Source organism: Mchenga conophoros, linkage group LG9 (assembly GCF_057382185.1).
Source record: "Mchenga conophoros isolate Kocher_MC1m ecotype Shallow Benthic linkage group LG9, M_conophoros_male_GT1.1, whole genome shotgun sequence".
Lineage (NCBI taxonomy): Eukaryota > Metazoa > Chordata > Actinopteri > Cichliformes > Cichlidae > Mchenga > Mchenga conophoros.
In genome coordinates this window covers 30812986-30835793 of record NC_140534.1, presented here as the reverse complement: position 1 = coordinate 30835793, position 22808 = coordinate 30812986, and the positions used below count along the sequence as shown (strand labels likewise).

Sequence of the window (22808 nt, the reverse complement as noted above, 5' to 3'; positions counted from 1 at the left end):
ATTCTTGACCAAACCAGTGACTGCTGAGGGCCTTTTTAACTGAGGTCAGAGTGAGTGCAATGTGCAAGATCTTCATGTGGCCTGATCTATACCAGACTGATGTTGAAATGTGCCAAAGAGATTTGAACAGATGCTCTACACCCAACCATCTGCTTCATGCTTCCTAACAGCTTAAACCAGTTTCTTCAAACTGGACTCCCTGTTCAACTGTGGTGGGAGAAAGCAGTGTCAAGATTTCAGTACAACCACGCACATTCAACAGCAAAGAATCCTCATGCAGACAAACAGCCCCAAACAGGCCGTGCATACCAAATCCTTTCAGTTACCAACAGGGCAGCTTATTGTGCATATCCACCAGTAAATGAAGCTTCTAATGTCATTTCAATCATTTAACAGTAAGGGCCTACCTCCGTGTCTGGATCCATGTCTGCTGACTTTAATCCTCTCCATCCTTAATGCCATGCTCCATGTAGAGATTCTTCCATAGATGGATTTTTGTTGGCAAATTTCAGCAACTTCAGAATGAAAAGGCTGCTGAGGAGCTGAGAGTGAGCCTGAATACTTGTGTGCCGCCTTCTCCAAAAACAGTGACTCACTGAGACAGAAAGAAACTTAAATCTTTATAAATAAAAGAAAACTAAGAGAAACAAATCTAAAGCAAAGCACGCAAGAGAACCAAAAACTCAACAACCCCAAAACAAAAAGCCACACATCAATCCTCTCTGCTCCAACTGACACTGCATGAACAGGTGCCTCAACATTTAGAGTCTAAGGGAGATAATCACAGAGGCAGAAACTTTCCACTGTATTCAAAGGAGCTTGCAAGGAGCTTGCACTGTATCATCTCAGGTTTCTTAAAACTAAGTATTCAAAGTCTGAGGTAGGGTTGTTATTTGAGGTATTCCTGGGAAAATCTTTGAGGTCTATTTTAAAGCTCCGGATTCTTTAGATTGACTGTCTCATACTTTAATTGTGAATATAGAGGATTGTAGCTCAAGTTAACATGGAAAGATAGAGGTCTAAAGTCTCTAAAACATTTGGGTATTCAGTCTCTGACAGAAGGTTTGGAGACATGTAGAAAGTTTTGAATGGGTGAAACTAATATTTTATTTACAGTTTCTCAAACACAAGGCAGATAATATTCTTCATGTACATTATTTGTTACAAATATTGAAAAAACAAAATTAAACAAAACACAATTTCATGAATTCATCTCTTAATGTTATATCCAAAACTCTGATGATGTTCTCTTTCATGACTTTTTAAACTACATCAATTCATCAACGTCAAAGACTTGATATGTTACATTAGTCCTTACTACCAGCTTGCTGAACATAAAGATTCCTTTCAGGTCTTGTTCTGACCAAGTTCTAAATGTTATGTGTCAAAGATTTGTGTGTTTCTTTATAAATTATGTGTGTAGAGGTCTGAGGTCAACCAAGTCTTTACATTTAGGTGTATTTAATAAAAAGGCTAAAAAGTGGATTTGGTGGTTCATTTGAAGTGGGGTTTTTTTTATGATTCTAAGTCTGTTATTTATCATCAGTTTATTAATGACAAAATTTGTACGTCTTCCAAATAGTATGAGTTTTGTTTTGCTCAGATTCAGTGTTAACCGACTATAGAAAAAGTCTTCAATTTCTTAAATTGATTTTCTAGTTCATTCAGAAGTTGTTCCATGTTACTTCCACAATAACTTTGTGTTACTCTGCAAACAATATGACTTCTGTGTCTTTAAAATTACTTCAAATCAAGACATGTCAACACAAACACCTTTACCCTCACTTATCTCTCATGGCCCTGGTGCCAACTGTCTGCATTGACTTGATAATTAATCAGAGGTAGCAGGGTGTGATACAGGAACTCTAAAAGACACATTAGCGTATGTTTAGTGGTCACTGGGTGAACTAGGTGTGTCTCTAATTCTGAATAAGCCAGAGGGGGCCAGATGCATGTGTCTATGGGGTTTATGATGGGCGTTGGTGTGGCTCATTAGCCTTGCTATTGTTTTACAATGTAGAGGTGAAACTACCATTTGCTACCTTATAAACTCAGTAATGTTCTCTACATGATCACAAAGATCTAAATTAGAGGTGTAAGTCATTGTTTGTATGTAATATTGGTTTAATTTGGCTTATTTTAAAACATTTTTATACATATCAGGTTTCAATACTCACTGAAATAAATCAGATTCCATGCAAAACATATTTAAAACTGAGCTGTATTTGCTCTGATACATTTGAAATTATAAACTATGTGTACAAATTTTCTGATAATAGAAAGTAAATTAATCATCGGTGCAAAGATCAACTTGGTTGCCTTTTCTGAAACAACCAGAGCAGGAAGTTAAATCAAAATCATCTAACACAGATCTAGTTGACATGAAAGCAGAACAAGCAAAACTTTACTCAACTCACCAGTGAGAAATACCCATAAAAATCATGATATACACCAGTTTGTCCTACTGAAAACGTTAGGTCCAGATGAACAGAATCAACTTTTTGGGATTTCCTTACCTGGATGATTGAGCACGCATCAAGGTATTTACAGAAGCCACAGATTCTATTGAATTCTAATATTTCTAAAATCAATGGGTTTTAAGATAAAGGGCCTAATGTTCACCCCATACCTACCATTTACTAAAAGTACAGAAAACAGAACAGATCAGAATCCTGATATCCTGTCAGCTCAGTCATTGATACTAGCTACTATTTACAATATCTGTGATATTGAACATTAACTGTTGTAAGGCTCTCCACCTTGGCTGATGTGTGAAGGAGAAAGCACACACCCACCTGTGACAAGAAACCAAACATGAGATTTCATTACACTTTTTAACACCAAATATGTTTGAGACTCAATAAAAATGACGCATGGAGAAAGTATTTTGTTTTAGCAAAGTCCTCGTTTATTGGAAGAAAAATCATTACAGATTCATGTTGACTTTACAACAGCTACACCATATAAAAAGTGGACTTTATCAATCACTCACACAAGCCTTAATCTACCCCACCAACTATGACCAAGCTAATTTTTCCTGGTTTTGTAAAAGTGTAAATGACGAAGAGTTTTATCAAACCTGCCTCTGTGTTAACTTTTAAATAACTTTACATTAAAATGAAAACATAAAAAAAATAACATTAGCGTCCAGTATATCAGAAATACCAATCTTAAGGCTTCAGAATGATAGTTGAGAAATGAAAGAGAGATGTAACAGTAGCTACAGCCATCTTTAGCTGTTAGCAAGGCTCTCCGCTTTCTCTGTAAAAACTTGCACTGTGAAGTCCAGGGTCGTTCATATTCCATGCAGTGCTTAAGACACCGGTGTTGCAATCATAATGTCCGTTGCCTGGTGGCATCGACCAGCCAAACATCTGGGGTGAGTTGTGGAGGGTCCATTGAGGTCCAGAGACAACATTGCCCACAGCATCAGGATAGTGGGCCTGATTATTTGCACCCTTTCTCATGAAGCTGATGTCCAGTTGTTCGCTGAGTGAGGATGCTCCCTGAAACTGAATCACAGACAGATGCACAGTCAGTAAAACCACAATACAGAGTTCTTGTTTTAAATTATAATCAATACGCTTCATCTAATTAAATGAATTCCCCAGATAGTGACTGAATTAAAAACAGTTCTTTTTAATAATTGGAGATACTTACATGAAGCGGGACGCCCTGATTGAGATGATGAGAATCTGGAATCTTCCTAAACTTTCTTCTTCGGTTTTGAAACCAAGTCTTCACCTAAAGATGGAGGGAAGCAGAAGAAATTTAATGAGTACAATAGACCCAACATTCAAAACGAATTCAGTTCCTTGTGTTCTAGTAACCTTGAAAAACACTCACCTGTTTGTAGGTCAGTCCTGTCAGCTCTGCCAACTCTGTCATCTCTTGTGGGTCAGGGTAAATTTTCTGATTAATGTGATGGTCAAGAGTTTTTAACTGGCTGTCTGAGAACAGCCCTCGGGTCCTTCCTTTGAGCACCTTGGCCTTTTCGTCCTTCACACACATAGTACTTGTGACAGTGTTGCTGCCCTCCTGGTTTCTTGGGGAAGCAAAAACCAGTTCCTCCTCCGTGACGGAGCTGGAAACAGCTTCAGCAGCCTCAGACATGTTGTTGCTCATCTCCTTAGCGAGAGCTGCCTCAGCCCATGCTGCAAGTTCTTCCAAGGGAAGACTCCCTTGCAGGCTGCTGCCAGAAATCCACAAGTCTATGAGGACAGAAAGACAGAGGCTAAGTAAGCACAAATATATATGGTCCACATGGGTCACCGTGGCTACTGATATGTTTTGGCACAGTTGAGTTTTTTAACAGAAAATAATACAAAAGGGATCAACTGATGAGCCTTAATCAATTTCCCACACACAATGTCACTTGATTTTACTTGCTGAATTATTAAAATGTGCCACCAGATGTTGCCAATTAGAAAGTTTAAAAAGTGACTCAAAGCCCAGATGGTCCTGAAGTGGACTCTCTGTTCAGCTGTGGAGGGAGAAATGGTGACTTCTGCCATCAGGACTTACAACACAGAGTGAAAGGGTATTTTTGCTCAAAGATGTCTTCGAGGTTAGCCAACTCTGTTCACATTAGCTCACTAGACAACAATGCTGAGTACATACCTGGAGAAAAGTGCATCCCATAATCTTCCATCTTTGAAATCCCAGTGATTAAAACAGGAAAGCTGGAGAAAGTATATCTGCTGAAAGAGCTCCAAACCAGGCAGGAAGGTGCTATGTGTCCTAAGACTGACTTAAGAGCAATTCTGGGCTTTTAAGGAGGTTTGTGGGTGTGGGCAGGAATGTGGGGGGTTGAGCTTCTTCTTTTGTGAGGTACTTTACAAAGCAGTCAGGCAGTTTCTACCAACTGGCATCATTTACATTTCTTTAAAATACTGTTTCTCAGGTCTGAAAAAAAGAAAGTGCAGTTAGAATTTTATTATTCTACACATTGTAAACCAGAGTTGTATTTAACTCCAGTAGCATCATTAGAGTGACTTAAGAACAATACTCCTGAGTCAGAAACTGTACAGTTCTGTTTTGTTTGATGAAAAATAGATAAGAAGTTTAAAAAGTCACATTTTTTATACCCCTATGTAAGTTAGTTCCAGCAGGTAAAGGTGTGGGACTTTTATTGGCTGAATCAGTTTTGGGTTAATTCTATAGGACTAGATTGAGCTACATGAAGAGAAGAACGATTTCTTTTTTTTTACTAAAAACTCACAGAAACCTGATATGCTGTCAGACATACAGACATACATTACATGTTATTTCTTTCGTTCTCTTTTTTTATCCTGATCAAGTTCTAAATGTTGTGGGACAAAGATTTGTTTGTTGCTTTATAAATTGTGTGTAGAGGTCTGAGGTCAACCAAGTCTTTAAATTTAAGAGTATTTAATGAAAAGGCTAAAAAGTGGGTTTGGTGGTTCTGTTGAAGCAGTTTTATTTACGATCGTAAGTCTGTTATTTATCATCAGTTTATTAATGATAGAATTTCTACGACTCCAACATAGTATGAGTTTTGTTTTGCTCATATCCAGTGAAATATGATTGCAGAAAAACTCTTCAATTTCTTAAATTGATTTTCTAGTTCATTCAGAAGTTGTTCCATGTTACTTCCACAATAACTTTGTATCGTCTGCAAACAATATGACTTCTGTGTCTTTGCCGTTACGTCAAATTAAGACATGTCAATACAAACACCTTTACCCTCACTTATCTCTCATGGCCCTGGTGCCAACTGTCTGCATTGACTTGATAATTAATCAGAGGTAGCAGGGTGTGATACAGGAACTCTAAAAGACACATTAGCGTATGTTTAGTGGTCACTGGGTGAACTGGGTGCGTCTCGAATTCGTCTCGAATTCTGAATGAGCCAGAGGAGGCCAGATGTGTTGATGTGGATCGTTAGCCTTGCTTTTGTTGACCTTGGCTTATGTGGGTCTTTTAATTTCACTTTTCACACATTTAGAGGTGCTTTTCAAAGAAGGGGGAAACTACCTTTTGCTATCTTATAAACTCAGTAATGTTCTCCACATGATTACAAAGATCTAAATTAGAGGTCTAAGTCATTATTTGTATGTAATATTGGTACAATTTGGCTTATTTTAAAACATTTAATAAATATCAGGTTTCAATACTAATAATACACATTTTGTTTAAAATATATTTAAAGAGCAGCTGTATTTGCTCTGATACATTTGAAATTATAAACTATTTGCACAAATCTCCTGATAACAGAAAGCAAATTAATCATTGGTGCAAAAGATCAAACTGGTTTCTTGTCTGAAACAACCAGAGCAGGAAGTTAAATCAAAATCATCTAACACAGATCTAGTTGACATGAAAGCAGAACAAGCAAAACTGTTCTCAACTCACCAGTGAGAAATACCCATAAAAATCATGATATACACCAGTTTGTCCTACTGAAAACGTTAGGTCCAGATGAACAGAATCAACTTTTTGGGATTTCCTTACCTGGATGATTGAGCACGCATCAAGGTATTTACAGAAGCCACAGATTCTATTGAATTCTAATATTTCTAAAATCAATGGGTTTTAAGATAAAGGGCCTAATGTTCACCCCATACCTACCATTTACTAAAAGTACAGAAAACAGAACAGATCAGAATCCTGATATCCTGTCAGCTCAGTCATTGATACTAGCTACTATTTACAATATCTGTGATATTGAACATTAACTGTTGTAAGGCTCTCCACCTTGGCTGATGTGTGAAGGAGAAAGCACACACCCACCTGTGACAAGAAACCAAACATGAGATTTCATTACACTTTTTAACACCAAATATGTTTGAGACTCAATAAAAATGACGCATGGAGAAAGTATTTTGTTTTAGCAAAGTCCTCATTTATTGGAAGAAAAATCATTACAGATTCATGTTGACTTTACAACAGTTACACCATATAAAAAGTGGACTTTATCAATCACTCACACAAGCCTTAATCTACCCCACCAACTATGACCAAGCTAATTTTTCCTGGTTTTGTAAAAGTGTAAATGACGAAGAAGTTCACTGAGTTTTATCAAACCTGCCTCTGTGTTAACTTTTAAATAACTTTACATTAAAATGAAAACATAAAAAAAATAACATTAGCGTCCAGTATATCAGAAATACCAATCTTAAGGCTTCAGAATGATAGTTGAGAAATGAAAGAGAGATGTAACAGTAACTACAGCCATCTTTAGCTGTTAGCAAGGCTCTCCGCTTTCTCTGCAAAAACTTGCACTGTGAAGTCCAGGGTCGTTCATATTCCATGCAGTGCTTAAGACACCGGTGTTGCAATCATAATGTCCGTTGCCTGGTGGCATCGACCAGCCAAACATCTGGGGTGAGTTGTGGAGGGTCCATTGAGGTCCAGAGACAACATTGCCCACAGCATCAGGATAGTGGGCCTGATTATTTGCACCCTTTCTCATGAAGCTGATGTCCAGTTGTTCGCTGAGTGAGGATGCTCCCTGAAACTGAATCACAGACAGATGCACAGTCAGTAAAACCACATTACAGAGTTCTTGTTTTAAATTATAATCAATACGCTTCATCTAAATGAATTCCCCAGATAGTGACTGAATTAAAAACAGTTCTTTTTAATAATTGGAGATACTTACATGAAGCGGGACGCCCTGATTGAGATGATGAGAATCTGGAATCTTCCTAAACTTTCTTCTTCGGTTTTGAAACCAAGTCTTCACCTAAAGATGGAGGGAAGCAGAAGAAATTTAATGAGTACAATAGACCCAACATTCAAAACGAATTCAGTTCCTTGTGTTCTAGTAACCTTGAAAAACACTCACCTGTTTGTAGGTCAGTCCTGTCAGCTCTGCCAACTCTGTCATCTCTTGTGGGTCAGGGTAAATTTTCTGATTAAAGTGATGGTCAAGAGTTTTTAACTGGCTGTCTGAGAACAGCCCTCGGGTCCTTCCTTTGAGCACCTTGGCCTTTTCGTCCTTCACACACATAGTACTTGTGACAGTGTTGCTGCCCTCCTGGTTTCTTGGGGAAGCAAAAACCAGTTCCTCCTCCGTGACGGAGCTGGAAACAGCTTCAGCAGCCTCAGACATGTTGTTGCTCATCTCCTTAGCGAGAGCTGCCTCAGCCCATGCTGCAAGTTCTTCCAAGGGAAGACTCCCTTGCAGGCTGCTGCCAGAAATCCACAAGTCTATGAGGACAGAAAGACAGAGGCTAAGTAAGCACAAATATATATGGTCCACATGGGTCACCGTGGCTACTGATATGTTTTGGCACAGTTGAGTTTTTTAACAGAAAATAATACAAAAGGGATCAACTGATGAGCCTTAATCAATTTCCCACACACAATGTCACTTGATTTTACTTGCTGAATTATTAAAATGTGCCACCAGATGTTGCCAATTAGAAAGTTTAAAAAGTGACTCAAAGCCCAGATGGTCCTGAAGTGGACTCTCTGTTCAGCTGTGGAGGGAGAAATGGTGACTTCTGCCATCAGGACTTACAACACAGAGTGAAAGGGTATTTTTGCTCAAAGATGTCTTCGAGGTTAGCCAACTCTGTTCACATTAGCTCACTAGACAACAATGCTGAGTACATACCTGGAGAAAAGTGCATCCCATAATCTTCCATCTTTGAAATCCCAGTGATTAAAACAGGAAAGCTGGAAAAACTATATCTGCTGAAAGAGCTCCAAACCAGGCAGGAAGGTGCTATGTGTCCTAAGACTGACTTAAGAGCAATTCTGGGCTTTTAAGGAGGTTTGTGGGTGTGGGCAGGAATGTGGGGGGTTGAGCTTCTTCTTTTGTGAGGTACTTTACAAAGCAGTCAGGCAGTTTCTACCAACTGGCATCATTTACATTTCTTTAAAATACTGTTACTCAGGTCTGAAAAAAAGAAAGTGCAGTTAGAATTTTATTATTCTACACATTGTAAACCAGAGTTGTATTTAACTCCAGTAGCATCATTAGAGTGACTTAAGAACAATACTCCTGAGTCAGAAACTGTACAGTTCTGTTTTGTTTGATGAAAAATAGATAAGAAGTTTAAAAAGTCACATTTTTTATACCCCTATGTAAGTTAGTTCCAGCAGGTAAAGGTGTGGGACTTTTATTGGCTGAATCAGTTTTGGGTTAATTCTATAGGACTAGATTGAGCTACATGAAGAGAAGAACGATTTCTTTTTTTTTACTAAAAACTCACAGAAACCTGATATGCTGTCAGACATACAGACATACATTACATGTTATTTCTTTCGTTCTCTTTTTTTATCCTGATCAAGTTCTAAATGTTGTGGGACAAAGATTTGTTTGTTGCTTTATAAATTGTGTGTAGAGGTCTGAGGTCAACCAAGTCTTTAAATTTAAGAGTATTTAATGAAAAGGCTAAAAAGTGGGTTTGGTGGTTCTGTTGAAGCAGTTTTATTTACGATCGTAAGTCTGTTATTTATCATCAGTTTATTAATGATAGAATTTCTACGACTCCAACATAGTATGAGTTTTGTTTTGCTCATATCCAGTGAAATATGATTGCAGAAAAACTCTTCAATTTCTTAAATTGATTTTCTAGTTCATTCAGAAGTTGTTCCATGTTACTTCCACAATAACTTTGTATCGTCTGCAAACAATATGACTTCTGTGTCTTTGCAGTTACTTCAAATTAAGACATGTTAACACAAACACCTTTACCCTCATTTATCTCTCATGGCCCTGGTGCCAACTGTCTGCATTGACTTGATAATTAATCAGAGGTAGCAGGGTGTGATACAGGAACTCTAAAAGACACATTAGCGTATGTTTAGTGGTCACTGGGTGAACTGGGTGCGTCTCGAATTCGTCTCGAATTCTGAATGAGCCAGAGGAGGCCAGATGTGTTGATGTGGATCGTTAGCCTTGCTTTTGTTGACCTTGGCTTATGTGGGTGTTTTAATTTCACTTTTCACACATTTAGAGGTGCTTTTCAAAGAAGGGGGAAACTACCTTTTGCTATCTTATAAACTCAGTAATGTTCTCCACATGATTACAAAGATCTAAATTAGAGGTCTAAGTCATTATTTGTATGTAATATTGGTACAATTTGGCTTATTTTAAAACATTTAATAAATATCAGGTTTCAATACTAATAATACACATTTTGTTTAAAATATATTTAAAGAGCAGCTGTATTTGCTCTGATACATTTGAAATTATAAACTATTTGCACAAATCTCCTGATAATAGAAAGTAAATTAATCATTGGTGCAAAAGATCAAACTGGTTTCTTGTCTGAAACAACCAGAGCAGGAAGTTAAATCAAAATCATCTAACACAGATCTAGTTGACATGAAAGCAGAACAAGCAAAACTGTTCTCAACTCACCAGTGAGAAATACCCATAAAAATCATGATATACACCAGTTTGTCCTACTGAAAACGTTAGGTCCAGATGAACAGAATCAACTTTTTGGGATTTCCTTACCTGGATGATTGAGCACGCATCAAGGTATTTACAGAAGCCACAGATTCTATTGAATTCTAATATTTCTAAAATCAATGGGTTTTAAGATAAAGGGCCTAATGTTCACCCCATACCTACCATTTACTAAAAGTACAGAAAACAGAACAGATCAGAATCCTGATATCCTGTCAGCTCAGTCATTGATACTAGCTACTATTTACAATATCTGTGATATTGAACATTAACTGTTGTAAGGCTCTCCACCTTGGCTGATGTGTGAAGGAGAAAGCACACACCCACCTGTGACAAGAAACCAAACATGAGATTTCATTACACTTTTTAACACCAAATATGTTTGAGACTCAATAAAAATGACGCATGGAGAAAGTATTTTGTTTTAGCAAAGTCCTCATTTATTGGAAGAAAAATCATTACAGATTCATGTTGACTTTACAACAGTTACACCATATAAAAAGTGGACTTTATCAATCACTCACACAAGCCTTAATCTCCCCCACCAACTATGACCAAGCTAATTTTTCCTGGTTTTGTAAAAGTGTAAATGACGAAGAAGTTCACTGAGTTTTATCAAACCTGCCTCTGTGTTAACTTTTAAATAACTTTACATTAAAATGAAAACATAAAAAAAATAACATTAGCGTCCAGTATATCAGAAATACCAATCTTAAGGCTTCAGAATGATAGTTGAGAAATGAAAGAGAGATGTAACAGTAGCTACAGCCATCTTTAGCTGTTGAGGCTAAAACTTGATGCTACGAGCTCAATCATCATTGCTAGAAGGCATCATTTAGAATATCTAGTAATAAAGGAGCATTAACTGTTAGCAAGGCTCTCTGCTTTCTCTGTAAAAACTTGCACTGTGAAGTCCAGGGTCGTTCATATTCCATGCAGTGCTTAAGACACCGGTGTTGCAATCATAATGTCCGTTGCCTGGTGGCATCGACCAGCCAAACATCTGGGGTGAGTTGTGGAGGGTCCATTGAGGTCCAGAGACAACATTGCCCACAGCATCAGGATAGTGGGCCTGATTATTTGCACCCTTTCTCATGAAGCTGATGTCCAGTTGTTCGCTGAGTGAGGATGCTCCCTGAAACTGAATCACAGACAGATGCACAGTCAGTAAAACCACATTACAGAGTTCTTGTTTTAAATTATAATCAATACGCTTCATCTAAATGAATTCCCCAGATAGTGACTGAATTAAAAACAGTTCTTTTTAATAATTGGAGATACTTACATGAAGCGGGACACCCTGATTGAGATGATGAGAATCTGGAATCTTCCTAAACTTTCTTCTTCGGTTTTGAAACCAAGTCTTCACCTAAAGATGGAGGGAAGCAGAAGAAATTTAATGAGTACAATAGACCCAACATTCAAAACGAATTCAGTTCCTTGTGTTCTAGTAACCTTGAAAAACACTCACCTGTTTGTAGGTCAGTCCTGTCAGCTCTGCCAACTCTGTCATCTCTTGTGGGTCAGGGTAAATTTTCTGATTAAAGTGATGGTCAAGAGTTTTTAACTGGCTGTCTGAGAACAGCCCTCGGGTCCTTCCTTTGAGCACCTTGGCCTTTTCGTCCTTCACACACATAGTACTTGTGACAGTGTTGCTGCCCTCCTGGTTTCTTGGGGAAGCAAAAACCAGTTCCTCCTCCGTGACGGAGCTGGAAACAGCTTCAGCAGCCTCAGACATGTTGTTGCTCATCTCCTTAGCGAGAGCTGCCTCAGCCCATGCTGCAAGTTCTTCCAAGGGAAGACTCCCTTGCAGGCTGCTGCCAGAAATCCACAAGTCTATGAGGACAGAAAGACAGAGGCTAAGTAAGCACAAATATATATGGTCCACATGGGTCACCGTGGCTACTGATATGTTTTGGCACAGTTGAGTTTTTTAACAGAAAATAATACAAAAGGGATCAACTGATGAGCCTTAATCAATTTCCCACACACAATGTCACTTGATTTTACTTGCTGAATTATTAAAATGTGCCACCAGATGTTGCCAATTAGAAAGTTTAAAAAGTGACTCAAAGCCCAGATGGTCCTGAAGTGGACTCTCTGTTCAGCTGTGGAGGGAGAAATGGTGACTTCTGCCATCAGGACTTACAACACAGAGTGAAAGGGTATTTTTGCTCAAAGATGTCTTCGAGGTTAGCCAACTCTGTTCACATTAGCTCACTAGACAACAATGCTGAGTACATACCTGGAGAAAAGTGCATCCCATAATCTTCCATCTTTGAAATCCCAGTGATTAAAACAGGAAAGCTGGAAAAACTATATCTGCTGAAAGAGCTCCAAACCAGGCAGGAAGGTGCTATGTGTCCTAAGACTGACTTAAGAGCAATTCTGGGCTTTTAAGGAGGTTTGTGGGTGTGGGCAGGAATGTGGGGGGTTGAGCTTCTTCTTTTGTGAGGTACTTTACAAAGCAGTCAGGCAGTTTCTACCAACTGGCATCATTTACATTTCTTTAAAATACTGTTTCTCAGGTCTGAAAAAAAGAAAGTGCAGTTAGAATTTTATTATTCTACACATTGTAAACCAGAGTTGTATTTAACTCCAGTAGCATCATTAGAGTGACTTAAGAACAATACTCCTGAGTCAGAAACTGTACAGTTCTGTTTTGTTTGATGAAAAATAGATAAGAAGTTTAAAAAGTCACATTTTTTATACTCCTATGTAAGTTAGTTCCAGCAGGTAAAGGTGTGGGACTTTTATTGGCTGAATCAGTTTTGGGTTAATTCTATAGGACTAGATTGAGCTACATGAAGAGAAGAACGATTTCTTTTTTTTTACTAAAAACTCACAGAAACCTGATATGCTGTCAGACATACAGACATACATTACATGTTATTTCTTTCGTTCTCTTTTTTTATCCTGATCAAGTTCTAAATGTTGTGGGACAAAGATTTGTTTGTTGCTTTATAAATTGTGTGTAGAGGTCTGAGGTCAACCAAGTCTTTAAATTTAAGAGTATTTAATGAAAAGGCTGAAAAGTGGGTTTGGTGGTTCTGTTGAAGCAGTTTTATTTACGATCGTAAGTCTGTTATTTATCATCAGTTTATTAATGATAGAATTTCTACGACTCCAACATAGTATGAGTTTTGTTTTGCTCATATCCAGTGAAATATGATTGCAGAAAAACTCTTCAATTTCTTAAATTGATTTTCTAGTTCATTCAGAAGTTGTTCCATGTTACTTCCACAATAACTTTGTATCGTCTGCAAACAATATGACTTCTGTGTCTTTGCAGTTACTTCAAATTAAGACATATCAATACAAACACCTTTACCCTCACTTATCTCTCATGGCCCTGGTGCCAACTGTCTGCATTGACTTGATAATTAATCAGAGGTAGCAGGGTGTGATACAGGAACTCTAAAAGACACATTAGCGTATGTTTAGTGGTCACTGGGTGAACTGGATGCGTCTCGAATTCGTCTCGAATTCTGAATGAGCCAGAGGGGGCCAGATGTGTTGATGTGGATCGTTAGCCTTGCTTTTGTTGACCTTGGCTTATGTGGGTCTTTTAATTTCACTTTTCACACATTTAGAGGTGCTTTTCAAAGAAGGGGGAAACTACCTTTTGCTATCTTATAAACTCAGTAATGTTCTCCACATGATTACAAAGATCTAAATTAGAGGTGTAAGTCATTATTTGTATGTAATATTGGTACAATTTGGCTTATTTTAAAACATTTAATAAATATCAGGTTTAAATACTAATAATACACATTTTGTTTAAAATATATTTAAAGAGCAGCTGTATTTGCTCTGATACATTTGAAATTATAAACTATTTGCACAAATCTCCTGATAACAGAAAGCAAATTAATCATTGGTGCAAAAGATCAAACTGGTTTCTTGTCTGAAACAACCAGAGCAGGAAGTTAAATCAAAATCATCTAACACAGATCTAGTTGACATGAAAGCAGAACAAGCAAAACTGTTCTCAACTCACCAGTGAGAAATACCCATAAAAATCATGATATACACCAGTTTGTCCTACTGAAAACGTTAGGTCCAGATGAACAGAATCAACTTTTTGGGATTTCCTTACCTGGATGATTGAGCACGCATCAAGGTATTTACAGAAGCCACAGATTCTATTGAATTCTAATATTTCTAAAATCAATGGGTTTTAAGATAAAGGGCCTAATGTTCACCCCATACCTACCATTTACTAAAAGTACAGAAAACAGAACAGATCAGAATCCTGATATCCTGTCAGCTCAGTCATTGATACTAGCTACTATTTACAATATCTGTGATATTGAACATTAACTGTTGTAAGGCTCTCCACCTTGGCTGATGTGTGAAGGAGAAAGCACACACCCACCTGTGACAAGAAACCAAACATGAGATTTCATTACACTTTTTAACACCAAATATGTTTGAGACTCAATAAAAATGACGCATGGAGAAAGTATTTTGTTTTAGCAAAGTCCTCATTTATTGGAAGAAAAATCATTACAGATTCATGTTGACTTTACAACAGTTACACCATATAAAAAGTGGACTTTATCAATCACTCACACAAGCCTTAATCTACCCCACCAACTATGACCAAGCTAATTTTTCCTGGTTTTGTAAAAGTGTAAATGACGAAGAAGTTCACTGAGTTTTATCAAACCTGCCTCTGTGTTAACTTTTAAATAACTTTACATTAAAATGAAAACATAAAAAAAATAACATTAGCGTCCAGTATATCAGAAATACCAATCTTAAGGCTTCAGAATGATAGTTGAGAAATGAAAGAGAGATGTAACAGTAGCTACAGCCATCTTTAGCTGTTAGCAAGGCTCTCCGCTTTCTCTGCAAAAACTTGCACTGTGAAGTCCAGGGTCGTTCATATTCCATGCAGTGCTTAAGACACCGGTGTTGCAATCATAATGTCCGTTGCCTGGTGGCATCGACCAGCCAAACATCTGGGGTGAGTTGTGGAGGGTCCATTGAGGTCCAGAGACAACATTGCCCACAGCATCAGGATAGTGGGCCTGATTATTTGCACCCTTTCTCATGAAGTTGATGTCCAGTTGTTCGCTGAGTGAGGATGCTCCCTGAAACTGAATCACAGACAGATGCACAGTCAGTAAAACCACAATACAGAGTTCTTGTTTTAAATTATAATCAATACGCTTCATCTAATTAAATGAATTCCCCAGATAGTGACTGAATTAAAAACAGTTCTTTTTAATAATTGGAGATACTTACATGAAGCGGGACGCCCTGATTGAGATGATGAGAATCTGGAATCTTCCTAAACTTTCTTCTTCGGTTTTGAAACCAAGTCTTCACCTAAAGATGGAGGGAAGCAGAAGAAATTTAATGAGTACAATAGACCCAACATTCAAAACGAATTCAGTTCCTTATGTTCTAGTAACCTTGAAAAACACTCACCTGTTTGTAGGTCAGTCCTGTCAGCTCTGCCAACTCTGTCATCTCTTGTGGGTCAGGGTAAATTTTCTGATTAATGTGATGGTCAAGAGTTTTTAACTGGCTGTCTGAGAACAGCCCTCGGGTCCTTCCTTTGAGCACCTTGGCCTTTTCTTCCTTCACACACGTAGTACTTGTTACAGTGTTGCTGCCCTCCTGGTTTCTTGGGGAAGCAAAAACCAGTTCCTCCTCCATGACGGAGCTGGAAACAGCTTCAGCATTGTGTTGATGCATGCTCAGTCATCAGGTAAGTAAATCCGTAAAGGTTGATTCAGTTCACCTGGATGTAATGTTTTCAATGGAAGAAATGTTTTGTCACTCAAATGAGTGACTTCTTCAGTCTGAGACCTTTTGGGATTTAAGACTTATCAATTTAACTTTTGTTTATTATTTCTATTAGAAAGTCAGTCGTGCCAAAACATATCAGTAACTGACCCATGTGGACCATATAGACTTGTGCTTACTTGTCCTATTGTGTCTTTACCCTCACAGACTTGTGGAGATATGTCAGCGGCCCTGAAGGGAGTCTTTCCTTGGAAGAACTCGCTACATGGGCGGAGAGTGCTCTACAAATGGAGATGATCAACAAAACTACTGATACCTCTGAGGCTGTTTCCAGTTCAGTCTCAGAGCAGAAACAAGATTTTGCTGTCCCAAGAAGCCAGGATGGCAACATCTCTGCCACTCTGCACCATCCCAGCACTGCTCCAGAGAAACCTAAAGGAAAGGCCCGGGTGGTGTTCACAGAGAGACAGTTGATTATTCTTGTCTAACACTTTAATGCGAAACATTACTATGAGCCAAGAGAGATGAAACAGCTGGCAGAGATGACAGGACTGACCTACAAACAGGTGAGTGTTTTTCAACTTGTTAGAATCTAAGTAATTGAACTTTGGGTCCATTGTACTCATGAAATGTTTTCTGTTTTCTTCTATCTTTAGGTAAAAACTTGGTTTCAAAACAGACGGAGTAAGTTTAGGAGGAGGTCACATCCTCAGCATGTGAATCAGGGCGTCCCACTTCATGTAAGTATCTCCTATTATTGAAAAGCCCTGTTTCTGATTATGTCATTATCTGGGGAATTGATTGTATTTAATGAAATGTAATGTCAATAATTTAAAAGAAGTATTCTGGTTTTACTGACAGTGAATCTGTGGTTCAATTTCAGGGAGAGGGACAGCCCCCACTCAGGGAGTTGTATACCCAGCACCTGGAGGTAAACTCAATCACAAATGGTGCATATTATCATCATGCTGTGGACCATTTTGCAGCTGGACCTCAATGGACCTTCCCCACCTCGCCCCGGATGTTTGGCTGGTCAATGCCACCAGGCAACGTCAATAAAGGAGGCTGGAAGTATGACTAAACACTAAAGTTCATCTGAAGAATCTGGACCTGGATCAAAGATTTTCCCAGGAATACCTCAAATAACATCCCTAGCTTTGAATACTTCATCTTAAAAAACCCGAGATGATACGTTGAAAAGTTTCTGCCTCTGTGATTATCTTCCTAAGACTCTAAATGTTGGGTTTGCTTTTAATTATTCACAAGTCTGATGTTTGGAGTAAAGCCTCCAAAAAGCATTTTGTCACCTTTTCTACTGTCTGCCCTATGAAACTGAAGTCTTGAAATGAAACGTGCAATATTATTAAATCTTCCCCTTACTGAACACCTGAAATCAGCTCAATTAAAGTGTAGGATGCTGCTGATGGACATGTATGTTTGTATCAGGGCTGTGTTGGGATCTGTCAGGGGATGTTACGGATGGGGCATGGTGGCTGGAGGTTGCCAGGTTCTTGCTCACAATCCCACCCATGATCATGACTGGGAAGCGTACCAGCAACCAGGCGCCTTGCAGCAGGAGCACGGTGGTGTCCAGCAGAGCCTGAGTGGAGCTGTCAGAACAGAGGAGCTGCAGGAATGAAACATCAAGTTAATAAATGAGCAGCACTGAGTCTAATAATCCATGTAATGTTGTCTTTGAGAGTTTCTGAAAAGCATTATGACATAAGGTGTTTTTTAATTTTCTGAATGTGAGCAAAGAAATTCAAAGTGAATACAGATTAATGAATAAATCATTAACTGAATGAACGTGGATTGATATTGTACATTCAGCTATTAGATGATGATAACACCAGAGGTGCCCAACCCAATCTAACACTGTATATCTGAAACTATGACAGGCACGAAGTCATTCATGCCTGCTCAAATACTTTGAGTTTATCATCTAAATGTTACAAACAAACTTGGTGTGTTCGATTACAGTGCCGTCAACCTCTGAAGAAATTACAGCCAGAAGATTCCTGCTGATGATGTCACATTTTCAAGAAATGTTATAAAGAACATGGCAACTTTATTAGTCACACTTTGGTAGCACCAGGTTGGATCTTCTTTTGCCTTCAGATCTTCTTTGAGTCATGATTTACATTCAACAACAAGCTTAAAACACTCCTCAGACATTTTGATCCTTGTTGACATGACAACATGGCACAGTTGCTGCAAATTAGATGGCTGCACATCAATCATGTGAAACTTCTGTTACACCACATCCTAAAGCTGCACCATTGTATTTGAGTTCAGTGAAGTCTATGGGCTCAAATTGTGGTCATAAATATTTTGTACTTGTAAACCAGTTTTGTACTTGGCACACACAAATTCATTTTAAACATACAAAATTGATTTACAAGTACAAAATATTTATGACCACAATTTGAGCCCATAGAAGTCCTTGTGATGTTGAAGAAACCAGCTCCAGATGGTCAGAGCTTTGTGACATGACTTATCCTTCTTGAAGCATTCAGCAGAAGATGGCACACAGTCAGTTCTGACCTTTCAAATGTTACATCAGAAATTGAAACTCATCACACCAGAAAACATCTCTCCAATCTTCTGTTGTCCAACTTTCCAAGTTTTTTTGACCTGTAGCTCGAGTTTCCTGTATTTAGCTGACATGAGTGGTACTTGGTGTGGTCTTCTGCTGCATCTTGCTGATGTGCATTCAAAGATGCTCTTCTGCACACCTCAGTTGTAAAAGTAGTAATTGTAGTTTCTGTTGTCTTCTTTCAATTCAAAGCAGTCTATCATTCTCCTTCAGGGATTCTAAAGGCCCTAAATGTTCTCTCAAGGTCGCACTTTGAATGTTGTTTATTGGCAAAAGATGAGACTCACTTATATTTATCAGACTGAGACCTGGCTGCCATGGATTCATGAGTGGGCTGGCTCTCACAGGAAAAACACCAAGATGGCAAATGTGACTATGGCAGCACCAATACAGTCAGAAAAATCCTGAGTGCAAAAAGTATTTCCATCAATGAAGAAAGTTGTTCAGAGAGCTTGGATCGCTGGAGAAACTGTGTTCAACGTGCACACACTTCTGAACCTGCACTGCTGCACTAAAACAAAGACAGTTACAATATCTACACAGTGCTAGTCTATATAAGACAGTTTAGGGATCTGAGGCTGACTTTGTGCTTCTAGCTTGAGTCCAGCCTTTTTAATCAGAAGAAGACTGACTTGGGAAATAATGAACAGTAGATGGCAGTAACACACCAGTGATGCATCTAGCCTGCCAAACCCAAAGAAGAAGAACATGGCAGCAAGATTTCTGAAAGATTCACTCACTTTTCAACAATCCCACCAAATATTGTAGATCATGATTGTAAGAGGCCTGTCTGAACTTAATATACAGATTTCATGCTGTTGTTAACTGTGTCATTTCTGATGGTTATGTTTAAGAGGTTTGTATTGAAAGTATTTTGTGATAGTTTATGGTGGGTCATGTGATTTGGGCGGTATTGATTGCTTATTTTAGGCACCTGTTCATGCAGTGTAGTGATGGGCAGATGAAGCCCCATGAAGCACTGAAGCTTTTCATCCAATTGGTTCACCCCAACGCGAAGCTTCATGAAGCTTCATTTGCTCTAGCAGGACACCTACTGGACGTAAAAATAATAGCTGGCATGAATTTGAAGAGTGTGGCATTTTGCACACAGCCTGTAAATGTCAACAACAAAAGGAGTGTGTAAAACATGTATATTGTAGTGATGGCAGTATACTGTGTATATTTATAGTGGCAGTATGGGAAATGATTATTTGGAAATGCTTGAAATGGAAATGATCATTTACTGTGAGGTGAGGTGTGGTTGGGGTGTGGACAGTAGTTGTGCTTTTGTAACGTTGAGGTATGGACAGCTACACACTGAGGCTTTGAGCCTCAGTCCTGCCTGTTCACATTTTATTCTGTAAAAACTAAATTTTCACTGCTTTTACGTCCTTTTTAGTGGGGAGAACATAGCTGGGATTTAATGATTTAACAAATCTTTTGAATCCTTTGTCCTCCACAATGCTAAATGGCTGGGAGTCCTCAATCACCATGCTGACCAGGTCTTCATCTATTTGAGATTGTTCTCCTGAGGAAAGACAATAAAGACAAAGCACAAATATAAATATCACACACGTAACTTATAACAGTTGTATAATATTGTTATATCATTTAGTAACATTACTGCATGCTATATTATCATTGCATTTGATGGCTCACCTGGTCTTGCTCCACAATCGGTGTTCCTCTTATTCTCATGCAAAGCTCTGTAGTGCCTAAGCATGGATGAGGTGTTGTTGTTATATCCCAGCTCCCTGGCACATAGCAAACACTTCACCTTGTACAAAAGTCAAGACAGCTCAACATAAATTGTATTGCACCATCAGTATCATGACAATACATCTTCTGTAGAAATTTACATACCTTGTTGGGAGGAATAAAATCAAAATGTTCCCACACAGGGGAGGACATCCTCCTCTTCTTAGCTGGCTCCATTCTCTCCTGACTTTCTCTCCTCACTCTCATAAACCTCCAAACGGTCTCCAAACTCTCTCTAACCGCAACTCTCCATCAAACACCCACATTTTGAATGAAGTCTGAGGGCTTTATATCGCTGTCATATCTCGCGGCAAAGTTCGAACCACTTCATGAACCAGTCACGTGGTACAGCCGGGCAGCGAGGCTTCGGACGTCATCATTTTCAGCTCCTCCCATAAATGAAGCAAGCCTCGATACGCGCTTCGCGGAAACGCCCCCTCCATTACTCGACACACGCTTCGAAGCCTCGATACAGAACGTCCCATCACTAATGCAGTGTCAGTTGGAGCAGAGAGGATTGCTGAGTTTTTGGTTCTCTTGCGTGTAGAGCTGGGCGATATGAAATTTTTTCATATCAAGATATGTTTTTTTCATTTCAGGCAATAACGATATCTATCACGATATAAGCCAAATAACTATATTTGTAAGATTTAAATGTGCCGTTGCTCACAAGTAAAATGTGAAATAATCAGCAGCTTGTTTTTATTTAAATATTTATTTCCCATAATAAGTTCAACAGGGTAGATGTACTTAAGGAACATGAGACTTTTTCAGATAAATAAAGGCAAATATTGCAAACTACACAAAAGGCAGCCGCTAAAGCGTTTAAGTTTCAAAATAGAACAAACGAAACAGACTAAATTGTCAATTCCACTTAGAAACAAAATATTAATTCTAAAAATAAATCTTAGTTTGTTTTACAGAAGAACAGACAAAACTGACTAACTTTTGTCAATATCAAATAAACTGAGAACTAAAAGGAAATTCTCAATCTCTCCTTGTTGTATAGCTTAGCTTTTCAAACACTTTTAACAGTTACTTTAGTCTGACAAAAGCCGAATGACGAATTAGCGCTTCCAGTCAGAGACTGAGGCTACGTCCACGCGTACACGGGTATTTTTGAAAACGGAGATTTTCCGTTTTCGTTTTAAAAAATAATCCCGTCCACACATAAAGGCAGAAATGAAGGAAAACGCTGCTATGAACATGCCAAAGCAGCAGGTGGCGCTAGATTCCTAACCGTGCAGAAATGTTGGCCAATCAGAAGTCTAGAAGCCTCGGTGGGAAAAAGTAAACAAAGCTGGGGCATAGAAGCAGAACCGAGTCGTATGTGTGGAGGGACAGTAACTGTGTGTATATGTAAGCATTTAAACACTGCAGAGAGTAGAATTAACAGTAACAGTATTGTAGAAATTCATTTCACCGAAACAATAACGTGGCGCACAGTGTGACGCATGCACCAGTTTATTGTATTTCCAGACTTGCTTTCGGCACAATTTACAGTGCACGCTACTCTGTTTTTGTCAGACTTGAAATAGCCGAAATACCTTCACACTACGGAACTTCTATGGCTCTTCCGTTCGACAATCTCTCCGGCGTTGGAACCATCATCTGTTTTCTCTTCGGTCACGCTCGGTTGATTTTTCTAGTCGGCACACTCATTTCCTCCATTACGCGCTGGCTCCATTACCCGCTGGCTGCTTCCCAAACAAACACACGTGCGGCTTGGCACTTGTGCTGTATGTAACAAGTCACGCGACGTGACACTGCGGCTGTGATTGGTTCGGCTCTGCGCTACTTAGTTTGGATTGGCTGACCTTTTTTTTTTTTTTTTAATTTTAAGAGGACAAGAGCGGCGAGGTCTATCGCGATAGCTTAATTTCTCTATCGAGTAAAAGTTATATCGCGATACATATCGTTATCGTTCTATCGCCCAGCTCTACTTGCGTGCTTCGCTTTAGTTTGTTTCCCTTAGTTTTCTTCTGTTATTGTTAAAGATTTAAAGTTCTTTTCTGTCTCAGTGAATCACTGTTTTTGTGGAAGGCGTCACAAAAGTATTCAGGTCCAGTCTCACCTTCTCAGCAACTTTTCATTTGATCCTGAAGTTGCTTAAATTTGCCAACAAAAATCCATCTATGGAAGAATCTCTACATGGAGCATGGCATCAAGGATGGAGAGGATTAAAGTCAGCAGATGTGGATCCAGACACGGAGGTAGGCCCTGACGGTTAAATAATTGCTGAAGTGAAGTTAGAAGCTTCATTTACTGGTGGATGTGCACAATAAGCTGCCCTGTTAATTGAAA

At 38.7% G+C, this 22808-nt stretch overlaps 1 protein-coding gene across 1 annotated transcript in view; it reads right to left on the bottom strand.

Moving 5' to 3' along the window:
- LOC146567553 (zinc finger BED domain-containing protein 4-like) overlaps nucleotides 1-20762 on the bottom strand; it is a 63206-nt gene extending 42444 nt beyond the window's left edge. The window contains exons 1-2 of the mRNA XM_085285856.1: nucleotides 20610-20762; nucleotides 20406-20523 (exon numbers count right to left, since the gene is read on the bottom strand). Coding sequence (XP_085141982.1) covers nucleotides 20406-20523; nucleotides 20610-20711 — 220 coding nt within the window. The 5' untranslated portion in view covers nucleotides 20712-20762. The remainder of the gene's footprint in view (nucleotides 1-20405; nucleotides 20524-20609) is intronic.
- Nucleotides 20763-22808: the final 2046 nt, after the last annotated feature.